The 21995-nt window shown below is 58.0% G+C and overlaps 1 protein-coding gene across 9 annotated transcripts in view; it reads left to right on the top strand.

Moving 5' to 3' along the window:
* DCTN1 (dynactin subunit 1) overlaps positions 1–21995 on the top strand; it is a 56791-nt gene that overhangs the window by 9009 nt on the left and 25787 nt on the right. For 5 of the 9 annotated variants that reach the window (XM_068679380.1, XM_068679373.1, XM_068679374.1 and 2 more), the window contains 4 exons: positions 5694–5942; positions 9295–9373; positions 12106–12137; positions 15127–15147. In XM_068679380.1, coding sequence (XP_068535481.1) covers positions 5715–5942; positions 9295–9373; positions 12106–12137; positions 15127–15147 — 360 coding nt within the window. In that variant the 5' untranslated portion in view covers positions 5694–5714. The remainder of the gene's footprint in view (positions 1–5693; positions 5943–9294; positions 9374–12105; positions 12138–15126; positions 15148–21995) is intronic. The other 4 variants (XM_068679375.1, XM_068679377.1, XM_068679381.1 and 1 more) reach the window with 1 other exon arrangement.

Here is a 21995-nt window from a genome sequence, read left to right on the forward strand (position 1 = left end):
TGGAGAGGCTGGCGTGGGGGCAGTGGGCAGCTGGGGCTGAAGTTGAGGTGCTCGTGCTGCTGCCAGAGCCTCGGTGCCAGCCTGGAGAGCTCTGCCCGCGTCCTTCAGGAGGAGCTCAGAGGGGAACCTGAACTGAAGAACCCGAGGAAGCTCTGGGCTGGGTCGCCAGCTGCCCTTTTGGGCAGTGTGGTACCTGGGTGACCGTCCCCCAGCTTCGTGGTGTTCCTTACCCCCCCGCTCACCCCGTGGATGGCTGGGGGCACATCTGCCACCAGGAGGCACGGGGCAGACCCCCACGGGCTCCCCGGCCAGGCTCTGCCCTTCCCCATCAGGCTCTGAGCGAGCAGCCGTCCCTCTGGGGAGGCCGATGGGGCAAGGCGGTGTTTGCAGCCCGCACGGCTTCTCCCCTTTTAAAATCTGAAATTGCAATAATGGCGCTGGCTTTAATCCCTCTGGGAACACCAGGCTTGGGTCTGGTGAGGCGGTCAGTCCCCGGAGCAAAGCTGTCACGCATTACCTGAGCCGTGCACTCTCTGGATTTTGGGGAGATACCTGGGCTGTGTGCTGTGGCCTGCTCAGCTTCAGGCTGTGGTGGACGGCGAGCACTGACCCTCGTTTTGGAGCACTGCACCTTGTTCCCCTGGCTTACTGTGAGTTGTGAAGAAAAGCTAGAGAGCAGTCCTAAGGGCTTGAGTATGTCAGGGGGCTTATTCTGTGCCCTGCTGTCTTTCCTGAATGTTAAGATTTGGAAAACGCTTCCAGTAAAATCACTGCTGGTTACCAAATGGACACAAATGGACCAAGACATGCGCTGAGTTGGCCAGGTAGCAGCATCACGGCCCTGGAGCTCCCTGTGCTCGCCGGGGCTGTGTCTTGGTGTTGCATTTGGGAAGAAGCTGAGGCTGGTGGTAGATGTGGTGGCAGCACTCACACCTAAGGGACCATCTGAGTGTGGGAGCTGCTTCGGAGAGGAGGCAGCACGGTGCCCCTCGGCCTGAGTTTTGGCACGCGGTGGGGTGAGTGAAGCTTCTCGAGCCCCAGGGGGATCCCACGAATCAAATCTTCTGGGGTGAGGATCCAGGCACTCCCTTTACTCACTGCTGTGGCCGCTCCATGGGCTCAGCCTCTGCCTTCAGCCCTGCTCGAGCGGGTGTCCCGGTGCTGAGCGCCCCGGGGGTGGCTGTGCAGTGCTGGGGCTCCCCTTCCCCATGGCTCCTGGGAATGGGATCCCAGCCATTTAGGCTGGAAAACACCCTGAGATGGGCAGGTCCAACCGTGAACCTCACGCTGCCAAGTCTGCCCTGAGCCACGTCCCCAAGCACCATGTCTGTGTGTCCTTTGAATGCCACCAGGGAGGCGCTGGGGCAGCCCTCGGGGACACCAGCAGGTGGAGGAGCTCAGCGCTCGCATGTTCCTGAAGGTGTTGGAGGAACGCGGCTTTGTCCCGGCCACCTCGAGTCCACCCTTCTCACACCACCGGAGCTGCCTCAGTCACAAAAAGCTCTTCCATCGTGGCATCGATCTGGCAGTGTGAGGATTTACAACCATGGTTCCTACACCCCGGTTCAGCCCCACGCGAGCTGAGGGCCATTGGTCACTGCGCCCCCGGGCTGCCTGCGCCCTCCGGAGCCCCATCCGAGGCAGAGCCTGGCACCAGGCAGTGACTTTAAGCCTCCGTGTGCCAGCCCTTGGCTTGTACTCGTACCGATACACCTATAAAAAGGGTTCTTGGGCAATCCGTGTGTTGGGAAGTCCTGCTCTGGAAGCACCCGCAGCTCAGGGATCTTCCTCTTCAATCAGTCCTGTTGGTGCTGTTCTGTTCAGGATGGGTTTCGTATCGCTAGAAGTCATCTTCCAGAGCCCCACAGATGGCAGCGGAGGAGCCCCTGGGCCTTCGAGGTGTGGTTTGTGCCGTGTGTGAGCCGAGGGGAGGCGGTGGGGCCAGGCAGCACCAGGCTCGGGCTTCAGCACAGCCGTGGAGCTGACAGGATGCTCTGCTGCCTTCCCAACCTGCTGGGGAGGGGAGGGCGCAGCACCGGGACACTGGGAGGCCAGCAAGCTTCTGACCTGCTGCTTAAAAAGAAAGCTGAGTTGACAGAATTAAGAAGTTATTAAATTTTAAATTTGGGGCTGAAAAAAACACATACCTACTTGTGCCAGGGTGAATTTCATTAACTTCTCTCTGTCAGCACCGGTGAGATCACAGCGGTGAGGAGACGTTAGCAGCTCGGTGCTTCCTGGAGGTGACGCATGCTGCGTGTTCCTAACGGGCTGCTGCGTTAATTAGAACACCTAATGAGTGAGGTGTAAGCCGTGGGGCCGGCCTGTGTCCGTGCAGGTGGTGGGGAGTCAGGAGGCAAAAGAAGGCAGAACCCTGTAGGTGCTGTAGCTGCTGTCCCTGCAGGGTGGGGGCTGCTGGTGTTCAGGAGGCTCCTGCTGGGGTCCTGCGCCCTCGGGGGCTCTGGCCTCCTGTGCCGGGGACGTGCCACCAAGCGCATGCAGCCGCTCTCCTGTCCTCACCTGGTGGCACTTTGCAGGTGCCCCGAGCCCCCGGCTGGGTGTGGGGAGCAGCGGGAGGTCGCTGGAGGGGTCAGTACCTGGAACTGGGGGGGCTGCTGCCGGGCACGGCACCCGACCCGGCCCTATGGCACCAGGGCGCCTGCCCCAGTGTGTGCCATAACGACCCTTAACACGGAAACGCTACCGAAATTGCCAGATTTTTTTTTTTTTTCAGGGTACTCGAGATTTACAATGGGTTTGCATAATCTTGTGTTTTGCTCTGGTGACACGAATTATTGTGGTCTGCCTGTTCGTACAGCTACGAGCAGCCCTGCGCTGCGTCTCTGCTCAGAGCCAGGAAAACGGCACGTCCTGGAGCCTTCTGCCTGCGTTTGGATTTTTCCACTTGCTTGACAGCAAAGCGGGGGCTTCCCAGGGCCAGGATGGTGTAACCAGCTCGCCAGGCGCTGATGTGCCCGAGTGGTTTGGTTTTTTTTTCCCATTGTTCCTTTTTGTCAAGGCCTGCCGGTAGCACCTCGCTGCTGCAGTAGCTGGTTGTAGCAGCAGCCTCGGGACATTGGTGCAGGGCAGAGGTTTTATCTCGCACAGCCACTTGCTCCTCGTTGGCACCGAAAGGCATCACAGCGGCAGAAAATCCGCGCTGAGCACGCTGCGAGTGAGATGTGGCGGGGCTTTGGGGCTGGCGAGGCGATCCTCGCGTCCGGCCGCGCTGCCGAGCCCTAGGGGTGGTCTCTAGAGAGGCGCTGGCAGAGAACAAAGATGTGCTGCTGCTTTTTGCTTTTTTTTTTCCCCCATATGCATGTTTGCTGCATAATTGGTAAGACGGGCCCTGAAGAGCTTTTGGATCAGAAAAGAAAAAAGTCTTGTTCCCTGCAAAGTCCCAGATTTTCTTCCCTGGAGAGTTCGTGCAGGGCCGAGGAGGAGCAGCAGCAGCGGCACGGCTGCGCCCAGCCCCGACGGTGCTCCCCGAGCCCCCCCCTGCACCAGGGCACCCGGGCCTGGCCACTCCGGGGGCAGGCGGGGGGGCTGCTGTGTTATGGAGCCGTGCCGTGTCCGCCTGCTTCAAGGTCGTGCTTTTTGCTCTGGTCGCACCCTGGAGAGGAGGCAACGAAGACCGAGCCCTGTGTCTGCCCTGGGGCCGTGCAGAACGCCCCCCAGGTGCCCACCTTCAGCCGTGGGGCCGGACCTGAGCTTCTGCAGGGAGAAAGAGCAACTTTTTGCCTTATGGATTCAAGTAAGGCTGCGTGCGCTCCGTTAACTACTCAGGCCATTGATCGAATCGAGAGGCGCTGGCACAGTGACGTTACAGTGCGGTATTGTCAGTTTATACTCCTGCTTCCACATTTTCTCTGCACGTGTTCTGTTTCAAAAGCTTCCCCAGCCGACGCGCTGATGCACAGGAGTCCCTGCCCCAGCCTGGTGGCCGAGCTGTGCCGAGCCACGGGCAGCTCCGAGCCCTCGCGTGTGAGGTTTCCTGGACCCCCGGATGGGACCCACGGGTGTCGGGGAGGGCGGACAGCAGCACGGCGGTGGTTGGTGTTCGTATATCGCTGAGCAGGAAGCTTTCCACTTAAATTGCAAATCTTGCTTGTCCTCCTCCAGGCCTGCTGTTTTCCCTGAGCATTGCTCTCGTTTCTTGTAGCTAGTAGGTTGCAGATTTTATGGCTCTCAGTATTGTGCAGGACGTTGTTGCTAGTCCTGAAATTAAACGATCCGATGTTTTGGCAGACATTCCTCTGAATGTGCAGCGTGCGTTTTTAGATTCGAGGTCTTGTTTGTTGTTCCTGCTAGAACTGATGAGTGATTTTCTTTGCATAAAAGAGATTTTGTGCTTTTGATTTCCGCCAATTGCATTTGGACGGAAAGTGGAACGGGGTCGTGTGGAAGCTGCTGTCACAGTTCCCGGTCTCAGCGCGCTCTGAGCACCGCGGGGCCGTTCTGCGCTCAGAACCCGCGTGGTCAGCGTGCGAGGGGAGGAGACGGCCGGCTGGGTGGGCTGCCGATGGTGGTGGGTTTGGGCTGCTGCATGAGCTGGGCAGAATGCCCGGCGTGATGTAAATGCTGAGATTTGCTTCATTTTGGGACTGGCGTGAGGACAGCCCCACGCTGCCACACCGAGCCGTGCAAATGAGCAAACAGTCAGTGTCCCCCTGCCTGCTGATTCCTATTTAAAAGTAGGAGCCTTTGGAGGGCTGTTTGTGGAGGGACAATTAGGACAGCACTAATTTTCAAACCATTAAAGCATGCAGTTAATTTAACTCCATGGCAATATAACGTAAACTTCATCTATTCACGCAGTCGTGTTTTAGAGGAGGGAGCCTTGGGCAATGGGGTCCCAATGCCTGTCTTGCCTGCCCCCCCCTTATAAACTGCACTGAGGTTGCAGAATCGAGGTAAGGCTGAGGGTCCCAGGCGCTGTAATGGAGTTCCTCCTGTCCCCCTTATCAATGCTGTGATGGGGTTGGTTGATGTGCTTAATTTCGCCTGGCCAGAGAGGTGGCAAGCCTGATTTCTGGGGGTACAGAGTGATGTGTGCACCGCTGGGCGTTCCAGGTGGCGATGCCTCGAGCTGACTGGGTTTACTGGAGGCATTTTGTGCCCAGCAGCGCTGTGACCTCGCGGTCCTGTGGGGAACGGGACCTGGCTCAGTGGCAGGAGGCTGCAGGGCGCGTGGTCGAGGTGCAGGAAACGAAGCTGTTGGAGCTGCTCCACCACGGGGCTTTCTGTTCCTGAGTGTGCAGGGCAAGAGGCTGGGGAGCCCCAGGCAGCTGCCAGCGCAGTGAAAGCAGAATGCAGCCAGCACCAGAGGCAAAGGAGACTTGCACTCACATCGGCCCCTTCGCTCAGCTCTTTCTGGAGCTGCTCCATGATCCTCTACAAACTGCACGACGTGGGTGTGAGAGCAGCGGGCCTGCTGCGAGCTGCAGTCGGGGGTTCTGCTGCTGTCTGTGATGCCTGTGGGCAGCTGTAACGGAAGGGAGGGCATCCCACCCGCACCCGAGGGCTGGTGCAGTGCGAGCAGGGACCGACCCTCGGTGTTGGGCAGGGTGCTGGGGGGGCACCGCGTGCTGGGAGCCCACCCCTGCAGGGAACGGGGCACTGGTGTCCAAGCTGCTGTTCCATCTGGCTGCACTGGCCGTGCGTAACTGGCTGCTCTTCTCCTCTCTCTGCAGGCATCCAGCACCGGCCCCAGGATGAGCGCGGAAGGCAGCAGCAAGCCCCTGAAGGTGGGCTCCAGAGTGGAAGTCATCGGGAAGGGGCACCGCGGTACTGTGGCCTATGTCGGTGCCACCCTGTTTGCCACGGGGAAGTGGGTCGGTGTCATCCTGGATGAAGCCAAGGGCAAGAACGATGGGACCGTGCAGGGCAGGAAATACTTCACCTGTGAGGAAAACCACGGCATCTTCGTGCGGCAGTCACAGGTACGCTTCTCCCGTGCGTGTGTCCTGCGACAGCTTCTGCTTGCCAGGCTCGTGTAGCTCCTGGATTTCTTGGTTGAATAGAGGAAAATGGCTCTTTGCACCTATTGATGGGAGAGCTAAAATGTTTTTCCTTCACTCCCAGGGAGCACAGTGTTTCTGGGACTCTGTCTTCCACTGTGCAAGGGAAAGAACAGCTCCAGCCACAAACCCAGGCCTCACCAGCAGGCAGTGCTGCTGCCAGAGCTGTGGCTCGTACTAGCCTGGTGCTCATCCCCTCTGCCCATCTCACTGAGCATCTCGGTTCAGCCTGGGAGGTTGTAGTGAAGTGTTTGCAGATGAGTCAGGTGAAGAAAGTTTGAGCTCCAGGCAGCGTGGGATGCTTTCACTTCACCTCTGAAACGAGGAGTACAAATCTGCCCGTTGTGTGCTGCCTCAGCGCGCTGCCAGCTCCGTTATCCCCAGTCAGGTTTGCGACCAGCGCCTGGGTGTTTGGTTGGGGAGCTCTTGTTCCTGTGCCCAGGTAGGAGCCAGCCATCTCGGCTGCGTGCAGACACGTCTCTTCCCTTTTAACTTCTGTGCAGTCTCCAACAGCACGAGCACAGCGAGGTGGCAGCGCTCTAGTCCCACGGGTGGCTGTGCTCCAAGCACGACGTCGCAGCAGGAGACGCTCAGCTCCTTTCCTCCTTCCCTGAGTGCAAAACCATTGTTGGAAGCTTGGCTTGAAGCAGAGCACTGAGCTCGTTTCCCCTTCCCCGAACCCTCCCGCTGCACCAGGAGACGTGGTGGCTCCCTTCCAGGTCACTGGCAGTGGGTGACTGTGGAAGTAGAGGGAAAATCAGCTGCTTTGGGAGAGGAGTCCTGAGCTGGACCCCCCCATCCCCTGTCCCGGCCGTCAGGAGGGCCGTCAGGTCCTGTGTGGATGCAGGGGCATGGTGACAGCTCACTGATGAGAAGTGAACCTTCTCCTGGCTGTTCTGGGACCCGTGGACCTGGCTTCCTTGCTCTGCCTCCCAGCCTAACCTGCCAGCTAAATCTGGGCCGTGGAAGCACCACGCTGCGGGACCCAGCCCGAGGGGAGCCGTGAGCTGGTGCTGGCAGCGCCGCCCGCCCCTCTGAGCCCGTGCTCGGTGTGGGAAGGTGAACCTGGAATCACAGAACCACAGGATATCCCGGGTTGGAAGGGGCCCACAAGGATCATCAAGTCCAGCTCCTGGCACCACGCAGCTCTACCCCAAAATTCAGACCGTGAACTTGGCGAGCTCGGTCTCTGAGCAGCGTGTCCGGAGCAGGCTGCGAGCCCAGCACTCGGTGCCCGGTGCGGTGCGGGGCGGTGGCTCGGTTCCCTTCTGTTCCTCAGAGCCCTCTTCGTGCAGCACGGTGTCCCAGAGGAGTTCCAGCACGAGGGCTGGGCGAGCTGGCCCGTACCAAGAGGGCTTATCCGGAACGGTCCCTTTGGTTTGGGGCATTAATTTTTCAAGAACTGGTTTTAAGATGCAGATGGAAGATGGCAGGGTTCCCTCCAGTGGAGTTAGTGCTCTGCTCGTGCTCTCGGCTGTAAATCTGTCTGCTGCTTCCTCCCCTCATTCATTGCTGGTCTCTCCAGCGCAGCGGGTGGCTTTCCTGTGGTTGCACGCAGTGTCAGGCCTCTGGATGGCGATGATTTTTCTCGAGGAGAAAAACTAACATGTTTTTCTCATTGCTCATGGAGACGGACTACGGCGCATCTTGGACACACGTAAAATGTTCCTAAGAAATTTCCAAGGTTAACTTTCTGTTCTCTCCACCTCAAAATACGCCTCCAGAAACGAGTGCTGGTGATACCGGCTGCTCTGCAGGGGGGTGCGCGTCCTGGTGGCACCCAGGAGCCCTGGGGCAACGATGGCCCCGTGCCCCTCGCTGTGCCCCCGCCTTGGGGGCAGGATGGACCCCAGGAGGGCTCCCTCCCTCGTGGGGCTGCGGCAGTGCTGGGGGTGTCAGTGCCCACAGACGGTCCCTGTGCCTCTGGGATGGGCATCTCCAGCCGGGGGCTGGCTCTGGCAGCCTCAGCATTGCACCTGCCCAGGGCTTGGATGTGGCTCGTAGCTCCGAGTGTGCGTTGTTTTACGTGGAAATGTCGCCGATTTTGGCGTCAGGTGGAGCTGCTTTTCTGCTCCTGCTTGGCAGAAGGACTCAGCCTGGTCCTGCTTCTGCAGCACCTCGTGTGTGTTGTGCTTCTCCAGCGTAAACCAGAGGCTCCTTGTTCCAGCCCCCTCCTTTGCCAGGGGCCATCTCCGGGTGCTCTGGTGCTGGTGGCTGCAGGAGGTCCCCAGGAGCACCCCGAGGGCGCAGCAGATCTCCGTCCTGTCATCCTCACCTTTCTGTCCCACTGCTGTTAGCAAATGGCTCTGAAAGTGCATCGCCACGCTGCTCAGAGATCAGGCGTACCTGGCTGTGTCAGAGATGCACTTTCTGTGTGATTTCAGGGGAAACTTGCCTCTTCCTCGCTTCTTAAACCATTGGGTGAGTGTTTGCAGCACTGGTGCAGTCGTGATGATTCCTGTGACACCAGCCTCCGTGCTTCTTCCCGTTTACCAGTATGACACTTGGGCATCTTCCAGAAAGGAAGCCGTGACCAGCAGGTGTACAGGATCTGATTGTTATTTTGGAATGTTATTTTTAAACTGAAGTCCCGTGCTTAAGGCTTCTACGGAGCGGGCAGCTGCGGCAAATACCTGCCAGGAGCAATTCAGGTGGTGTTGGCCCTCCGAGGTTGAGGAACAGTTTTGAGGAAGTGGCCTAATCCTTTCCGGTCTCGTGTTCTATATTTATGAAGCAGAAATGTGTCCAGAAATAGATGACAGAGAAAACCCCAGCTCCTCATCCCTTGATGCAGCTCAGAGCTGGGGGTGTTCCTGTCTGTGCCTCGCGGGCTTCCAGTGTGGGAGCAAAACCAGCCCGGCCCCGCTGCTGGCTGCTCGGCAGCGCAGGAGGTGCTGTCTCAGAGAAAAGCAGTTTCCTTACAGTGGAGAAAGGTTTTAAAATAACTTTAAGACAAAACATGATAAAAAAAAAAGCTTTCTGCCAAGTGCCAGTAACGTAACGTGGTCACCAGCCCGGGGGTGTGAGCAGATTGCCCCGGGGGTACCACGAAGCTGCTGTGGATCCCCTGGGGGGGTGAATCCCCAGCTTTGCCTTTTTCTCAAGTGAACACGCAGCTTTTTCAGGGAGCCTGCGGGAAGGAGGATGGTCCTTGAGTAACCAAAATAAAAATCTGCACCAAAACCCTGTAGTCTCTGTATGAACCTGCAGCGGGGGGGGTTAGATGTGCACCCATCCTCTTCTCTGCCCTAACGGCTGTTGTGCTGTGTTCCAGATCCAGGTGTTTGAAGATGGAGCTGATACCACGTCCCCAGAAACGCCGGACTCCGCTGCCCTGAAGGTCCCCAAGAGAGGTACGGGCACCGTGCTGCGCTGCGCGTCGTGCTCCCTGCCGAGCCTCCCTCTGCTCCCCGTCATCAGGCCACTTCATGATGGCCCCGTTCTGTTACCTCAGAGGCTGCTCTTTTCTTTTTTTCCTTCTTTTGTCAGGCTTGACTCCCTTTGAGGCCTGTTTTTTTAGCGATTATTTAGCAGTACGTTTAGGAATCCTAGGAGCTTGAGGGGGAAAAAGAAAACCCGTCTGATTGCTTGCAGACTGTCCAGGACAGGAAGCTGTGCGTGCCAAGCTGAGGATTCCTTGTGTGCGGAGCATTTGCTGAACACATGCCTAGAGATTCAGAGCAGGACTGTTTCCTTTGTTGTTTTTTTCCTTTCCTGGCCAGTAGAAACCAAAATTTCCCTTTATTCACAAACGAAACCCACCCTGCAGCCACATCAAACGTGCCCAAAGGCACCCGAGGGGGACGATCGACTCAGAAGGGGGGTTCCCAGCAGCTTCATTTGGTGTCCCTGGGGTGGAAGGGCAGTGAGCTGGCATTCACCTCTCTGGGCATCCCCCTGCCTTCTCCGGGGAGCCCTGAGCCGCAGCGGGGCCCTGGAGGTGCTGTGCCCCCACCTCTTGGTTTGCCCCTGGTGTGGTCGTCCATCAGCACGTGCAGCTCAGCGGGGCGCTGGTGAATCCAGTCCTGGTGGTGGGGTGCAGGGCTTAATGTGAAAGAGGAAAACTCTTCTGCTTAGTACCCAGGTCCGAGTTGTGTTATTTTGCTCCAGAGTGCTGGAGAGCCCAGTCAGTTGAGCAGCTTCAGTCTGTTCTTTTTTTAACTGCTCGATGTTAACAGTAAACGAAAATATTCCCTAGCGTTTGTACGATCTTTTCACTGTTTGTCAGTTCAGACTTCCCAGCTGAAGGCTCGTTTTTTCTTGTTAAAATTCTGTCCTCGTTTTGGATGAGGAGCTTGTGTGGAGCACTGCAAACACTTTTGTCCCCGCTTTTCCTGTAGGTCTGGGTTTTCTGAATTTACATTAATGGCCTTCACCTTTTAGAACACTGAACGTGCAAAAAGCTACACGGCTCCCGGAGCTGGGAGCCCGCTGTTGTTCTTGTCCCTGAGATCCCGGGGGCTAGGCAGGAGGAACACCCCATGAGACCCTCGTTGAAAGTCCTGAGAGCCAGGGAGTGGAGATGCTGTCAGGAGCGCAGGACGGGCACAGACCAGACGTGTGTCAGCTGCCTTGGGAGGAGGAACAAACAAACCTCTGGGTAGCTCTGTGGGTCAGCACGAGGAGCCTTTAAATCGGGTGCCCCCTCATTATGTGGAAGCTTTTCTGAGGCTCTGTGCTGCGTGCTGCAGGGTTGCTGCTTTCTTCTGAAACCTTTGGGGGAGACCAGCAGCGACTGCAGCACCCGGAGGTCTGCGGCTGCTTCCTCGCAGCACAGCGCTGGCTGTTCAGTGCAGCCTCCTCCTTCTCAGCACGCTCTGAGGCTTGGTGTCACTGCCAGCAGCATTCACCGAGCTTCCTGCAGCGATGCTCTGGCCCTTTTCCCCCCGCTGCTGGTTCTTTCATTGAAATTCAAAGCAAGTGAAACACAGACGGGTCACGTTGTGCCTCCCCGCACGCAGCACCGGCACCGTTGGAGCACCTTGCGCTGCCCGCAGCCCGCCGAGCACTGCAGGAGGGGACAGGGGACAGGGGACGGGGCTACCCCAGCTCCGGGGCTGCCGGGGGGTTCGGTGCCGCTGCCGTCTGCAGCAGCTGCCCTGGAGGAGCTGCTCGGTGTGGTGCCGGCTGCGTGCCAGGAGTTGCCATAGAGATGTCGGTGCTGGCTGCCGCAGCCGCGCTGCACAACCTGGGGCAGCCTCAGCCCGGAGCCCAGCACCTGCCTCACCCAGAGCCCGAGGCGTGGGGCTGGCAGCTCCTCTCCTCTGAGATGTGCCCCTGCTGTGCTCGCTGCTGGGCCAGCAGCAACACCGAACGGGCAGTACTGAGCTCCGGGCTGCAGCCGGGAGAGGAGGGGGCACCCCCTGCAGCTGTGAGCTGCTTGCAAGCCCATCGGGCACCCAGCAGTGCAGCAAAGGACGCGGCTGGTTTGCAGAACGACCTCCGATGCTGCAGGGCTTTGGCTCCGGAGCAGTGGGAAGCCCTCTGCTCAGTCAGGGCTGGGGCTGAGGATGCCCTCGGGGAAGTGATGCGGGGCTCCTGCAGGGCTGGGAGGCTCGGACGTGTCCCCGAGCAGACCTCCTGTGTCCGTGCTGTGTGTGCAGTGCTGCAGGCAGTCCTGGTGGGCACAGTAAGCACCCTCCGGGCCCGTGCCTCTGCTCGTGGTTCTCCTGTTGGGATCCATCTGGTTAGGTGCTGGTTGGGTGGCTGGGTTGCCATTTGTCCCCAATAAGGGGATGTGCTGAGGGTGGCTCAAGGCTCTCTGCACTGCAGTAACTTCATGGGAGAAGGGAAGGGTTCCGTGACCTAGTTCGAACGTGTCTGGACGTTGGGCTCCTTCCTCAGACTGTCAGCAGGTCTGATGAGAGCCCCTGTTCCTACACGTTTATGCCCTGGTACACCACCACGTCCTGGTTTCTGCAGAGCTCCGTGGGCTCTGCCCCACTCCCACCTCTTTAAGATCTCGTGTAAATGTCCTTTTGGCTTGCCCCAGCTCTCGCTGGACTGCAGACACTTGGTATGCGGGTCAGGCCCGAGGGCACTGCTGTGCCAGAGCTGATGGGTTTGTTTCTGTTTTTCTTTACAGATTCCCTGGAAGCTGCCAAAGCCAGCAAACTGGTGAGTGCTGAGCCCATAACGCTGCAGGCTGCTGAAACACATTCACTTTGCAGCACGTGATCAGTGGGAGAGGCAGGCTCACACATTCCCCTCCAGTGTTTTTCCTTCCGTTAACTTTTATCACCTCTCTAGAAGCTCCATTTTTCAACCCTGCAGGAAAAGTGCACGGAGCTGCACACACACAAAAGGGCAGCTTTTCCACCCCGTGTCCTATTAGCCCTTTTCCATTCTTTGCTGTAAAAGTGCCAGTGACAGAGTGCATTTCTCCTGAAACCCATGGGAAACGAGGCTCTCTAAGAAGCAATTTCTCAGCTAACCATGAGAAACCAGTGAGCTGCAGAGGAATACACTCCCAGCACAGTTGTTGATGTCACACACTTAAGGCTAAGTTCAATCAGCATTGCAACACGCACGTCCTGCACGCTTCTTGGCTGTGATCCTTAAAAAAAAAAAAACAAAAAACACAACAAACCAGACAGAAAAGCACCCGTACACCCTGCAGGAAGTGTGCTCCTCAGGATATGGGAAATAAGCGCTCTGTGGCTCCTGTAGGGCTTGCAGAGGAACTGTGTGTTTACTTCTGAGCAGCCAGGAATCTCGATGGCTCTTGAGGCACTGATGGGTACGTGCTGTATCCAGACATGTGCCGTGTGCGCCACCAGGGACAGGAATGGGAGCAGGTACCTGTTCCACAAATGCTTCTGCCCCCCAGACAAGCTCAGACAGTTATTTAAGTGTGAAAGCACAAAAATGGCCACGCGTGTGTGCAGGTACTGAGAAAGCTGTGGTAGTGCTGGGGGGGACGGTGGCTTCGCCAGGCAGCCCTCCGGTGTGCCCAGCACCCGTGTCCCTGCATTGGTGCAGCATTGGGGCAGTGTTTTGGGGCAGCGTTAGGGCAGCTCACCAGCCCAATCATGGACTCTGTGGTACCCGTGACTGCCAGGAGCAGGAGGCACTTCCCCACGGTGGGCAGAGCCGTGCTCCGGGTCGGGGTCAGCCTGCACCACGGTGGGATGTGGGCAAGGAACCCGCATGTGGAGGGGCTCCAGGGGCTCAGCACCCTCACGGGCCTGAGAGGCTGAGCCTCGCTCATGCTCTGAGTCAAACAGACCCCAGAGTAGAGGGTGGAGAGGAAATTCCCACCCCCCAGCCTCGTATTTAAGGGATTTGGGGGATTTTGTAGGGTTACCTCCTCTGCTGACCGGGGCTCCCCTTACCTGCTGGCGTGTCCTGGCGGATTGCTCCCTTCCGCTGCAGGGCCCTGCACTGGTGGCAACTTCTCCCCCTTGTGTCCTGTGCCTGTGATGACATCCCAGTCCTGGGTTAATTACATGCTGCAATTAGTGCGAGGGTTGCTAGGTGAAGCTGTGTGCTGTAAGGGTCAGCCCAGAATATGGTTCCTCAGAATAAAGGCTGCGAGAGGGAGTTGTGGGGTGCTGGAAGAGAGGTTTTAAAATTGTTTCAGAACATTTGTAGTAAGAGACAGATAAAATATTAATGAAGGGGGAAAGATGTAACATTCATGAAATCGGGGTGCTAAAATAGTAATTGTCCTGCAACTGCTCTGCCTAAGAAGGAAAGGAGCTGAACTGGCAGGGTTTGCTCCCAGGTTTAGAACCCCCCAGTTAGATACCTGGTGGTGCCCCCTGCTTTAAGCATCTGTTTTGTTTTTTTTCTGTGTAAGAGAGAATTTGGTGCTGGCCATGTTGGAGGCAGGGCACTCAGGTAGGTGCAGCTCTGTGCTGTTGGGGGCTGCAGGTGCTGCTGTGCCGTGGGGCAGCCGGCCGAGCTTTTTGGTGTGGAAAAACTCTTAAATAACGCCCTGCTGCCTTTGAGGTGCTGCCCTGGCGCAGCGGGTTCCCGGCGTAACCCAAATGATGTCCCGGAGAGGTGGAGAGGAGGAGCACCCCCAGCACACTGCCCCTGCACCCCGATGTCCTTTGCTGGGCTGGGAGCTGGCCACAGGGGGTGGCTAGCAGATGAGGCTGGCCCTTGCTGCAGGGCAGCCCCCACAGTGCCACGGACACAGAAGCAATATAAAAAAAAGATAAATTTTAGCATTTGTGAGATGGCGCAGGGATCCACAGAGCTCGCACCCAGTTTGCCTGATCTCGTGGCATCGCTTTGGAGCTCTCCTCACCACGGCAAAGCACTGCAGTGCAGCGGGGCAGAGCACGGCCTCGGGGGGCTCTGCCAGGAGGGGTCAGTGCAGGTTTTGGACAGAGCACGTGGAGCGGGCCCCGACCTGTGGGGACGGGGCAGCCGGAGCAGCCCCCAGCACTGGGCAGCACGCTGGGTGAGCACTGCCAACAGGGGAAATTGTCCATGGGGGCAGCAGCCGAGGGGGGCTTTGCCTCCGTGTGATTGAGCTGTGCTTTAACACAAAGCGCTGTGTTACAGTAAATTGTAAGCGTGTCCCGAGGTGTAGTTCCTCTTCAATAGCTGCAAATGTACCCCAAAAAAGTGAGCAGAAAGCAGCCGGGCACAGCACCACCTGCCCTCTGCGGGGGCTGCTCCAAGGTGGGCCAGAGCAGCAGGCGAGCATCGAGCATTGCAGGAGCTGGGTTTGGGGTGGGCTGTCCCCGCTGTTAGCTCTTTGCAGGTGCTGCCGGCTGCCAGCAAGTGAAGGAACTTTTCTTCCTTTGTGCCCTGGCACTTGGAAAGACTTTGTGCTGGAGGGATTTGGGGGCTGGACCCGTGAGTGGAGTGAAGCCAGTGAGTCAGTGAATCGGGTGGCTGAGCACAAGCCCCGCTGTCTACGTCCCTGTTAAGCCACCTCACGTTTGTTTAAATGTGTCTGAATGCAATTTCCTTCCTTTCTGACGGTTCGTGTTTTTGCAGCCTGGTGAATTCATTGGGAAATGTGCTCTTTTGTGACGAACTAGCTCTAAAACTTGTGGTATTTGGGCAGAGAGCAAACCGTTCTTACCAGGGCTGTCTGTGTGATGTGAGCTCTAACTTTCTAACCTTTTGTTTCCTCTTCATGCAGCGTGGAGTGAAACCTAAAAAGGTGGTGCGTTTTTTGCCAAATTAGCCTGCATGTTGCAGTCTCCTGGCCGCATGAAACGCCCTCTGGTGCATCCCAGTCCATCGCCACTCATTGCTGTGCCCCCATCGTACCCCTGCATGTTTGCTCATTGCATGCGCTCCCCCCTGCAGCCCCCAGCCTACCCAGGGGTACGAGGTAAATGCAGGTAAAAGCACAGTTGTGAGCACTTTCTGCTAATGAGTTAATTGCAGCTGGGCCTTCAAGGCAGCACGTGGTGCCGGTCGCTGGTACCCGTGGGCTGTGCCCAGCATCGCTCCCAACGTGTCTGTGCCTAGGTTTTACATCAAGGGATGTTAAATTTGAGGCAATGAAGTGAGCACACACATTGCTGCTCCCATGTGAACGATGGCTGACACTCACCTCGGCTTTTGCTTTCTTCTTTCTTCTCTTTCCTCTAAGTGCCATTATAACGTGGGGCATGTTCCCCTGCCTACGGGGGCTGTCAAGTGCTGCATGCCGAGTGCTCTGTGCGCCGTGGGGAGCATGAGCTGTGCTCCCTGGCGCTTACTGTCTTCAGTGGAAACATTTAAAACATGACAGATGAATTTTGGTAACCCGCTGTGTTATCACAGGGCCATCGTGTGGCCCTTTTCTGATCAATACCTAGCAGCACGGGGTGATGCTGCGCTCCTGGGCAGGTCTGACGTGTAGCTGGGTGCTGGTGAAGCAAGGAGCTCCCATGGGAGTTTGGGAGAGGTACCACAGTGCCATGAAATATGTTTGGGGACTTGCAGACAAGTCACCGTTTTGCTTAGCTGTGTTACTGCCTTCCCCTTGGGACGTGGCTCCCCGTGCTGCCTCCAGGTAAGAACACCCCACGCCCCGTGTGCCTATAGCACAAACCAGAGCAAAAAGCCTTTGGGATCCCTTATGGCCAAAATGACCTACAGCTACACAGGCCTTGGCAGAGAGCGACCCTTTCCCAGGGGCTGCTTGGGGAACATTTTCTTTTGCCAAGGAAATCTTACTGAGCAAACAGCAGCGCTCAGGGACCTGGGGGAGCAGCAGCGAGGGGATGCTGGAACCATACCTGCTTAGTCCTCTGCGTGCAGGATGCCCGTCAGGGGTCTCGGCCATGGATCTTTAGTTCCCAGCCGCTTCCATTCGGATTTTGGGGTGCAGAGGTGATCCAAACTGCAGCACTGCTCCTCCTTTGGAAGGTCCATGGATGAGGGGCAGCGCGGAGCTGCAGGGGGGTGGCTGGGAGGGACAGCTGCCACGTGGCCTCCGTCTCCGACCACTTCCACGGCCTCTGTCCAAATCCCCTGCCCGTGTTGGGGCTGGGCAGGCGTGCACACACTCCTCCTGCTTGTCCAGTCCCACTGCCTCTGACCCTTGCTGGTTTGCACGCAGCTTGTGCTCGTACCCAGCTCTTTTCCGTGCCTCTGCCCATGGGAAGGACTCGTCTGGGATGCTTTGTTTCTTTATTTTCCATCCCCCCTTTCCCTGGGTTTGGCGGGCAGTTGGGCTGGTTGTGGGTTGTCGTACGTACGCTGCCATCTGCTCAGAGCTGTGGCTGTGTTGCCTTTAGAAGTGGTTGTGTGCTAACAGCTGTCCGGACAGCTCTCCTGGCGTGGAGGTGGGCTCAGGCAGGTACGTGGAGCTTTCTGCAGAGGGACAGACCCCTGCCGTGTTTTTTCCGATGTCACCTGAGAATTTAATTTTTCAGAGAAAAGCCTCTAATAAACAATAAACTTGCCAGCTCTCCATCCCCCTCCCCTGCAGCTCTTGACATTGCACAACTGCATGAAAACTGTGGTCCAGTTGGTATGATCGCAAAATAACTAACGTTATCAGCAGGTAAATCCTTAGTCATGAGATTAAGGTAGCTCTTTGCATGTTAAATATAGACTTAATCGTATTGAAAGCTGCTGCTTGCTGCTTTGTTGTGCCAGATGGTCCTCATCCTCCGAGCTACTGTCCCCCTCGCTGTGTGTTCCCTTTGCCTTGGTCTTGCTGCTCTTTTGGTGTTGGTCGGGGGGATTCTTGTCCCTGGGGTGCTGCGAGGGTGCTGGGGAGCTCCCCCCTCGCATGGGCAGCAGCCACGCATCCCTCGCTCAAGCTGCTGGGGCTGGTTCCAGCATCCCCTCCGCATCCTCAGCCAGGATTGCTCTGCCAAAACCACTGCTGTGCTGGGCGGGAGGAGTCCCCCGGTGCCCAGTGTCAGCAGTGTTGTTCCCCCTCTTGCCGAAATGCCAGGTGTCACTGCTGGGTCACCTTCCAGCAGCCGGCAGCGCTGGGTCCTGCGGCGTGATGCAGCTGGGGCGCTCCTGTCCGGGGCAGTGGTGTGATGAGGGCGCTTAGGGCTGCATGGAAGGACTGGACAGATCCTCTCCCTGAAGATAAATCTTAAGGAATACGAAGTGCACGTGAATCGTGTTTTGCTCAGGGGTGCACGAGCTGCCAGTGTGTGGGAGCACAGCTGGGTGCTGCCCTCCCCACGTGCCCATCCCTGGGCCTCTGCTCTGCCCTTTGCTCCTGCACATCGTGGCCGCTCCCCTGGGGGTTCCAGCACAGCCCCGGGTCCTGCCCTGCAGCTGCCCTGGGGCTGGGAGCAGGAATCTGGAGGCTGCTTTGCCTGCTTGGTGTTAACGCTGCTGCTGCTGGGGTGCTCCAAGGATGCTGCTGCGCTCCTCCGTTCTTGGTTTTACACCATGGGCTCGGCCATGCTCGTGAGGATATTGCGGTAGGGTGGCAGTGTCCGAGCACAACATGCTTCTGCCTTCTCTGCTGGTTGAGTTCTGGCTGTTGTGTGTCCTACCTGCTCACGTGCAGTCCGTCTGCTTTCTGCTCCCTGGCCCCGTCACAGCCCCCGTCACACTGCGTGGTGGTGGCTGAGCTGTGCCCCTGCTGGCAGCAGGACGAGCCAAGTGCACGTTCTGGGCTCAACGGGCAGCAGCTCCTGGGTGAAACACTCATAAAGGTGTGCCCAACGCTGCTGGGTCTGGGCCCTGCAGAGCACCGGGCACGGAGGTCCCAGGTCAGGCAGAGCAGGGAGCAAGTTCTCTGCTGGTCCCGTGGGCGCGCTGCTGGTGGCGACGGCTGCAGGCGTGGATGAAGCGAGCCCGTCCCTGCAGTGGGAGCGCACTTGGTGCTGTGCCCTGTTCACCTCGGCCAGGTGCTGATGACGATAACTATTTTCCATCGTGCCATCTAGCCGCAGCTCACCCATCCTGTACCAGCGTGATGCCAGCTTTTCGGACAGGCGTTGTTCCCATGCTGGTAGCACTCCTGTCCCCTTCATCATTCCAGGTGGCATTCGGTGTGCTGGAGCTGGATTTTAAGTGTTTTGTTCTGAGCCGAGTACAACAGATCTGCAGTGAGCTTCATCTCCTGCTCTGCTGTGTGCTTGCTCTCGTTCCGCTGCCCCCTGTGCTCCTGCGTCAGGCTGCAGCCCCCGGTGCTCGCAGCCCCCGGTGCTCGCAGCCCCCGGTGCTCGCAGTCATCTCCCCTGGGGCAGCAGATGGCTGCTGCCAGCCTGGAGGGGGCACGGGGCGCTCCGCTTCCAGATGGCTTCTTTTTAAAGAAGAGGGGCCAGCCCGAGCCCTGTTAATCCTTTAAAGGAAAGAGTAATCCGATTACCTCATAAAGCGTGCCTCACATCTGAGCTGCTGGGAACGTGTCCTACAAAAGGCTCTCGGTGGAGGTGGTGCCGGTGCCTGCACTGCTCCTGCCCAGGAGCCCTGCCGGGGGTCGTTCACGGGGATGTGCGAGGCCCATGGGGGTGCCGGGTCGGTTTTTTGGCTGTTGGCAAAGGAAGGGCCAGCGCGCAGAGCTGAGCAGCGCCTGGCGCCACAAGCTGGGCAGCCCACGGAAAGGAGCTGAAGGTAGCACGAGCTGGGCCGGCTCCAGAACCGAGATCAGAGTCAGCAATCTTATTATCTGCGGTGGTGCGAGGAGCTCCCTGCTAATCCGCACGGCTCTCGTCTAAATAACTTCTCTGGGATATTGCTGAGTGGTTTCTAAAGGGCAGCTCTGAGGCATCGAGCATCGTTCTTTTCAGTGTTTTATTACCTCCTCCTCCTGCTTACGAGGGCAGCTGTGGAAGGTGTGGCCAGCTCCGTGCTGGATGGAGAAGAAATGTACAGAGCCTGGGATTTGCGTTAGGAGAGGGGTTGATTCCCGAGAGCAGCTCCTGCCTCCCCCCCTCACTGTAACTCCTTCATTCTCTGAACCTTAAATCTGCGTAAGCTTTCATGTGACTCCCATAGCAATCTATATGGCACTTTGTTCACCAAGGGGCTTACAGCCACGGATGAAGGATGCTTTTGTCTGGGAACACTTAACGGGTGTGCGGCCCCCTGCCTGGAGGCAAACAGTTGGTGGGGACTGCGAGATGGAGGCGAGCCTCTGGCCTCTGCCCCCCCTGGGGCGCCTGGCGAGGGGCTGCCCTGGAGCAGCTGCTTGGTGCCTCCCTGTCACTTAAAAGCCATCTCTGTACAAAACCAACTCCTGACCCAAAGCAAATTTTGCTGTGACGCGCTGAAGCTAATGGGACTCTGTGGTTCTCCATGAACACGTGCTGTCAGTGCTCTGAGAGCTGCCTCCAGCTGCTGCCCGCACCCGCTGGGAGCCCGGCCCCGGCTCTGCAAGGTGCCCGTGCTGTTTGCTACCTGTTACCCCCCGCAGGAGCTCCACGGCCAGATAGAGGGAACCCAAAGACCCTTTGCCTTGGGTGCTGGCTGTGTCCCATTCCAAGAATGGTTTCTGCAGACACTGAGCTGTCTGATTTGGCAGCTCATAAAATGGTTTGGGCCAGACGGGACTTTAAAGATAAGCAGCTCACTCCGTAGAGTGATGGGCTGACTGTGCTGCCCCAGAATGAGCTGTTTTGGTTGGCCTTGAAGAGTCGTCATCAAAACTGAAGAGGAGGGAGGTGGCAGGGCAGGCGTCCCAGCCTTGTACTGGGGGCTGGGGGTGTCACTTGGCCTCCAGGTTCTTTGGTCGCCTCTCATTAGGTGCAGGCAGAGACTTCTTGGCTCTCGCTGGATGCGTGCGGGTGGCTGCTGCCTGTGCCTGCATTGCCCTCAGCGTTTATCTTCTGTGGCTGTCTTAAGATTTTTTTTTCCCTGCTTTAGCAATTCCCAGCGGTTGAGGCAGCCACGCGTTGGCCGGGGCTGCTTTGTACAAGGTCCCTTCTGCAGTGCTGTGGCACGCAGTTGTCGTGTGCTTCCTGCACCTTTGCGCATTTTGCAAAACTCGCAGGTTTTTGCTGTGCAGGTGGAGCTGTAGGAGCATCGTTTGTCCCTGCTCCTGGTGGAGGGGAAGCTCAGCTCTGTGTGGGGTTGGTTCCAGGAGAGCCTGGCTGCAGGAGAGCCGCTGGGCGGCTGTCGGACTGCCGGCTTCTGCAGCAGGAGGGGCTGGGAGGCCGGTGACCTGCCTCATCCTCAGCACTGCTTGGAGACCCCCACCTGCCAAGGACAGAGCCCAGCCCCGAGCCTGTGACCTTCCCGAAGGAGGAGAGACGCTGCCTGAAGGGGAAATGCCAAGGAGGGCGCATCCAGACTGGCCAGGTGCCCCAAAATTGCTGACATTTATCCTATCAAGGAGTTGCAGCTCAACTGCCTGGGGGCTGGTGTAAGCCCACCGGTGCTCCGGCAGAAGGACACAACACCCAGGAGTGCTACAGAACATCAGGGCTGGGAAATGTGGGCAGCGGGGCTCCGGGGACCGGGCATTGCAGAGGGTCCCTAAGCCGAGAGCAGATGCGCTGCTGCAGGCAGCCGTGATCGCAGCTGCTGGACGAGGAGGCGTTCGGAGCATCACGACAAAGCGACGGGCCTTGATTGCTGCGTTAATTGCCTTTCGCACTCTTCGTGGGATATCCTTACGGGCTGTCTGCATTTGCTCTGTAACTCAATCCGCTGGCGTGATCCCGCGTCCTGCGGGAGCATCTCAGGAGCTGCAGCCGTGCTCTGCACTGAGGCCACGCGCTGTTCGCTCGGCCGCTCCAGTGATGATTGCATCTCTGGGAGGATTTCTCTGGTTTCAGAAACCAAACCAAAGCAACCAGCAACCATCCAAAACGCAGGACGTGGAAGGCTTTAGAGGCGCTAAGGGCCGAGTTCTGCACCCCCAGGGCCAGGGGAGCTGCTGCCCACCCCCAGCATGGAGGAACCGGGTTCCTGCGCTGCGGTCATTGACCAAAGCCTTGCACCTTGCGTCCTCCTCCTGGGCCTTGGACAGCATCGCCCTGTGAGGGAGAAAAACAAAAAGAGATGGAATCAGGGTTTGGGTTAGCAGTTCCCATGCGGGGAGTTGTCCCCGTCCTTGCAGCGGGTGAGCTGCAGCAGGGGCAGCCTGCGCCAGCCCCAGGGGCTCTGCGGGGATTGGGGGGTGCTGGTGCAGGGATCGGGGGGTGCTGGTGTGGGGATGGGGGCTGCTGGTGCGAGGCTCGTCCCCGGCACTCGTCAGCCTCAGTGTAATGAAATCCAGACCGTCCCTTGAGGACCATCGATCGGGGTGTGTAACCTGAGCGCGGCACTAAGTGCTTTTAAGGTACCCGAGGGCTGTGCCGAGGCCGATGGATGAGGAGGGTGCCGAGCAGGGCATGATTCAGCTTTGGGCTGCGCCGGGTGCCGCTGCCAGGCTCCTTCGTTGGTCTGCGGAGCGTTACGGAGCGGCGGGGCCGGGATATTTGGGGCTAATAGCCGAGATATTGGGCTAATAGGTGGTAGCCCCAAGGTTGCCTTTTGTGCCTGATGTTTTTTGTAGACTTTGAGTCTACCCAAATGTGTGTTTGTGCAGCACAGGGAGTGCGCTGGGACACTGCGGGACCCCAGCCATAGGGGCTGGGTGTGCGGCTTCAC

This window comes from Anas acuta, chromosome 4, assembly GCF_963932015.1.
Source record: "Anas acuta chromosome 4, bAnaAcu1.1, whole genome shotgun sequence".
NCBI lineage: Eukaryota > Metazoa > Chordata > Aves > Anseriformes > Anatidae > Anas > Anas acuta.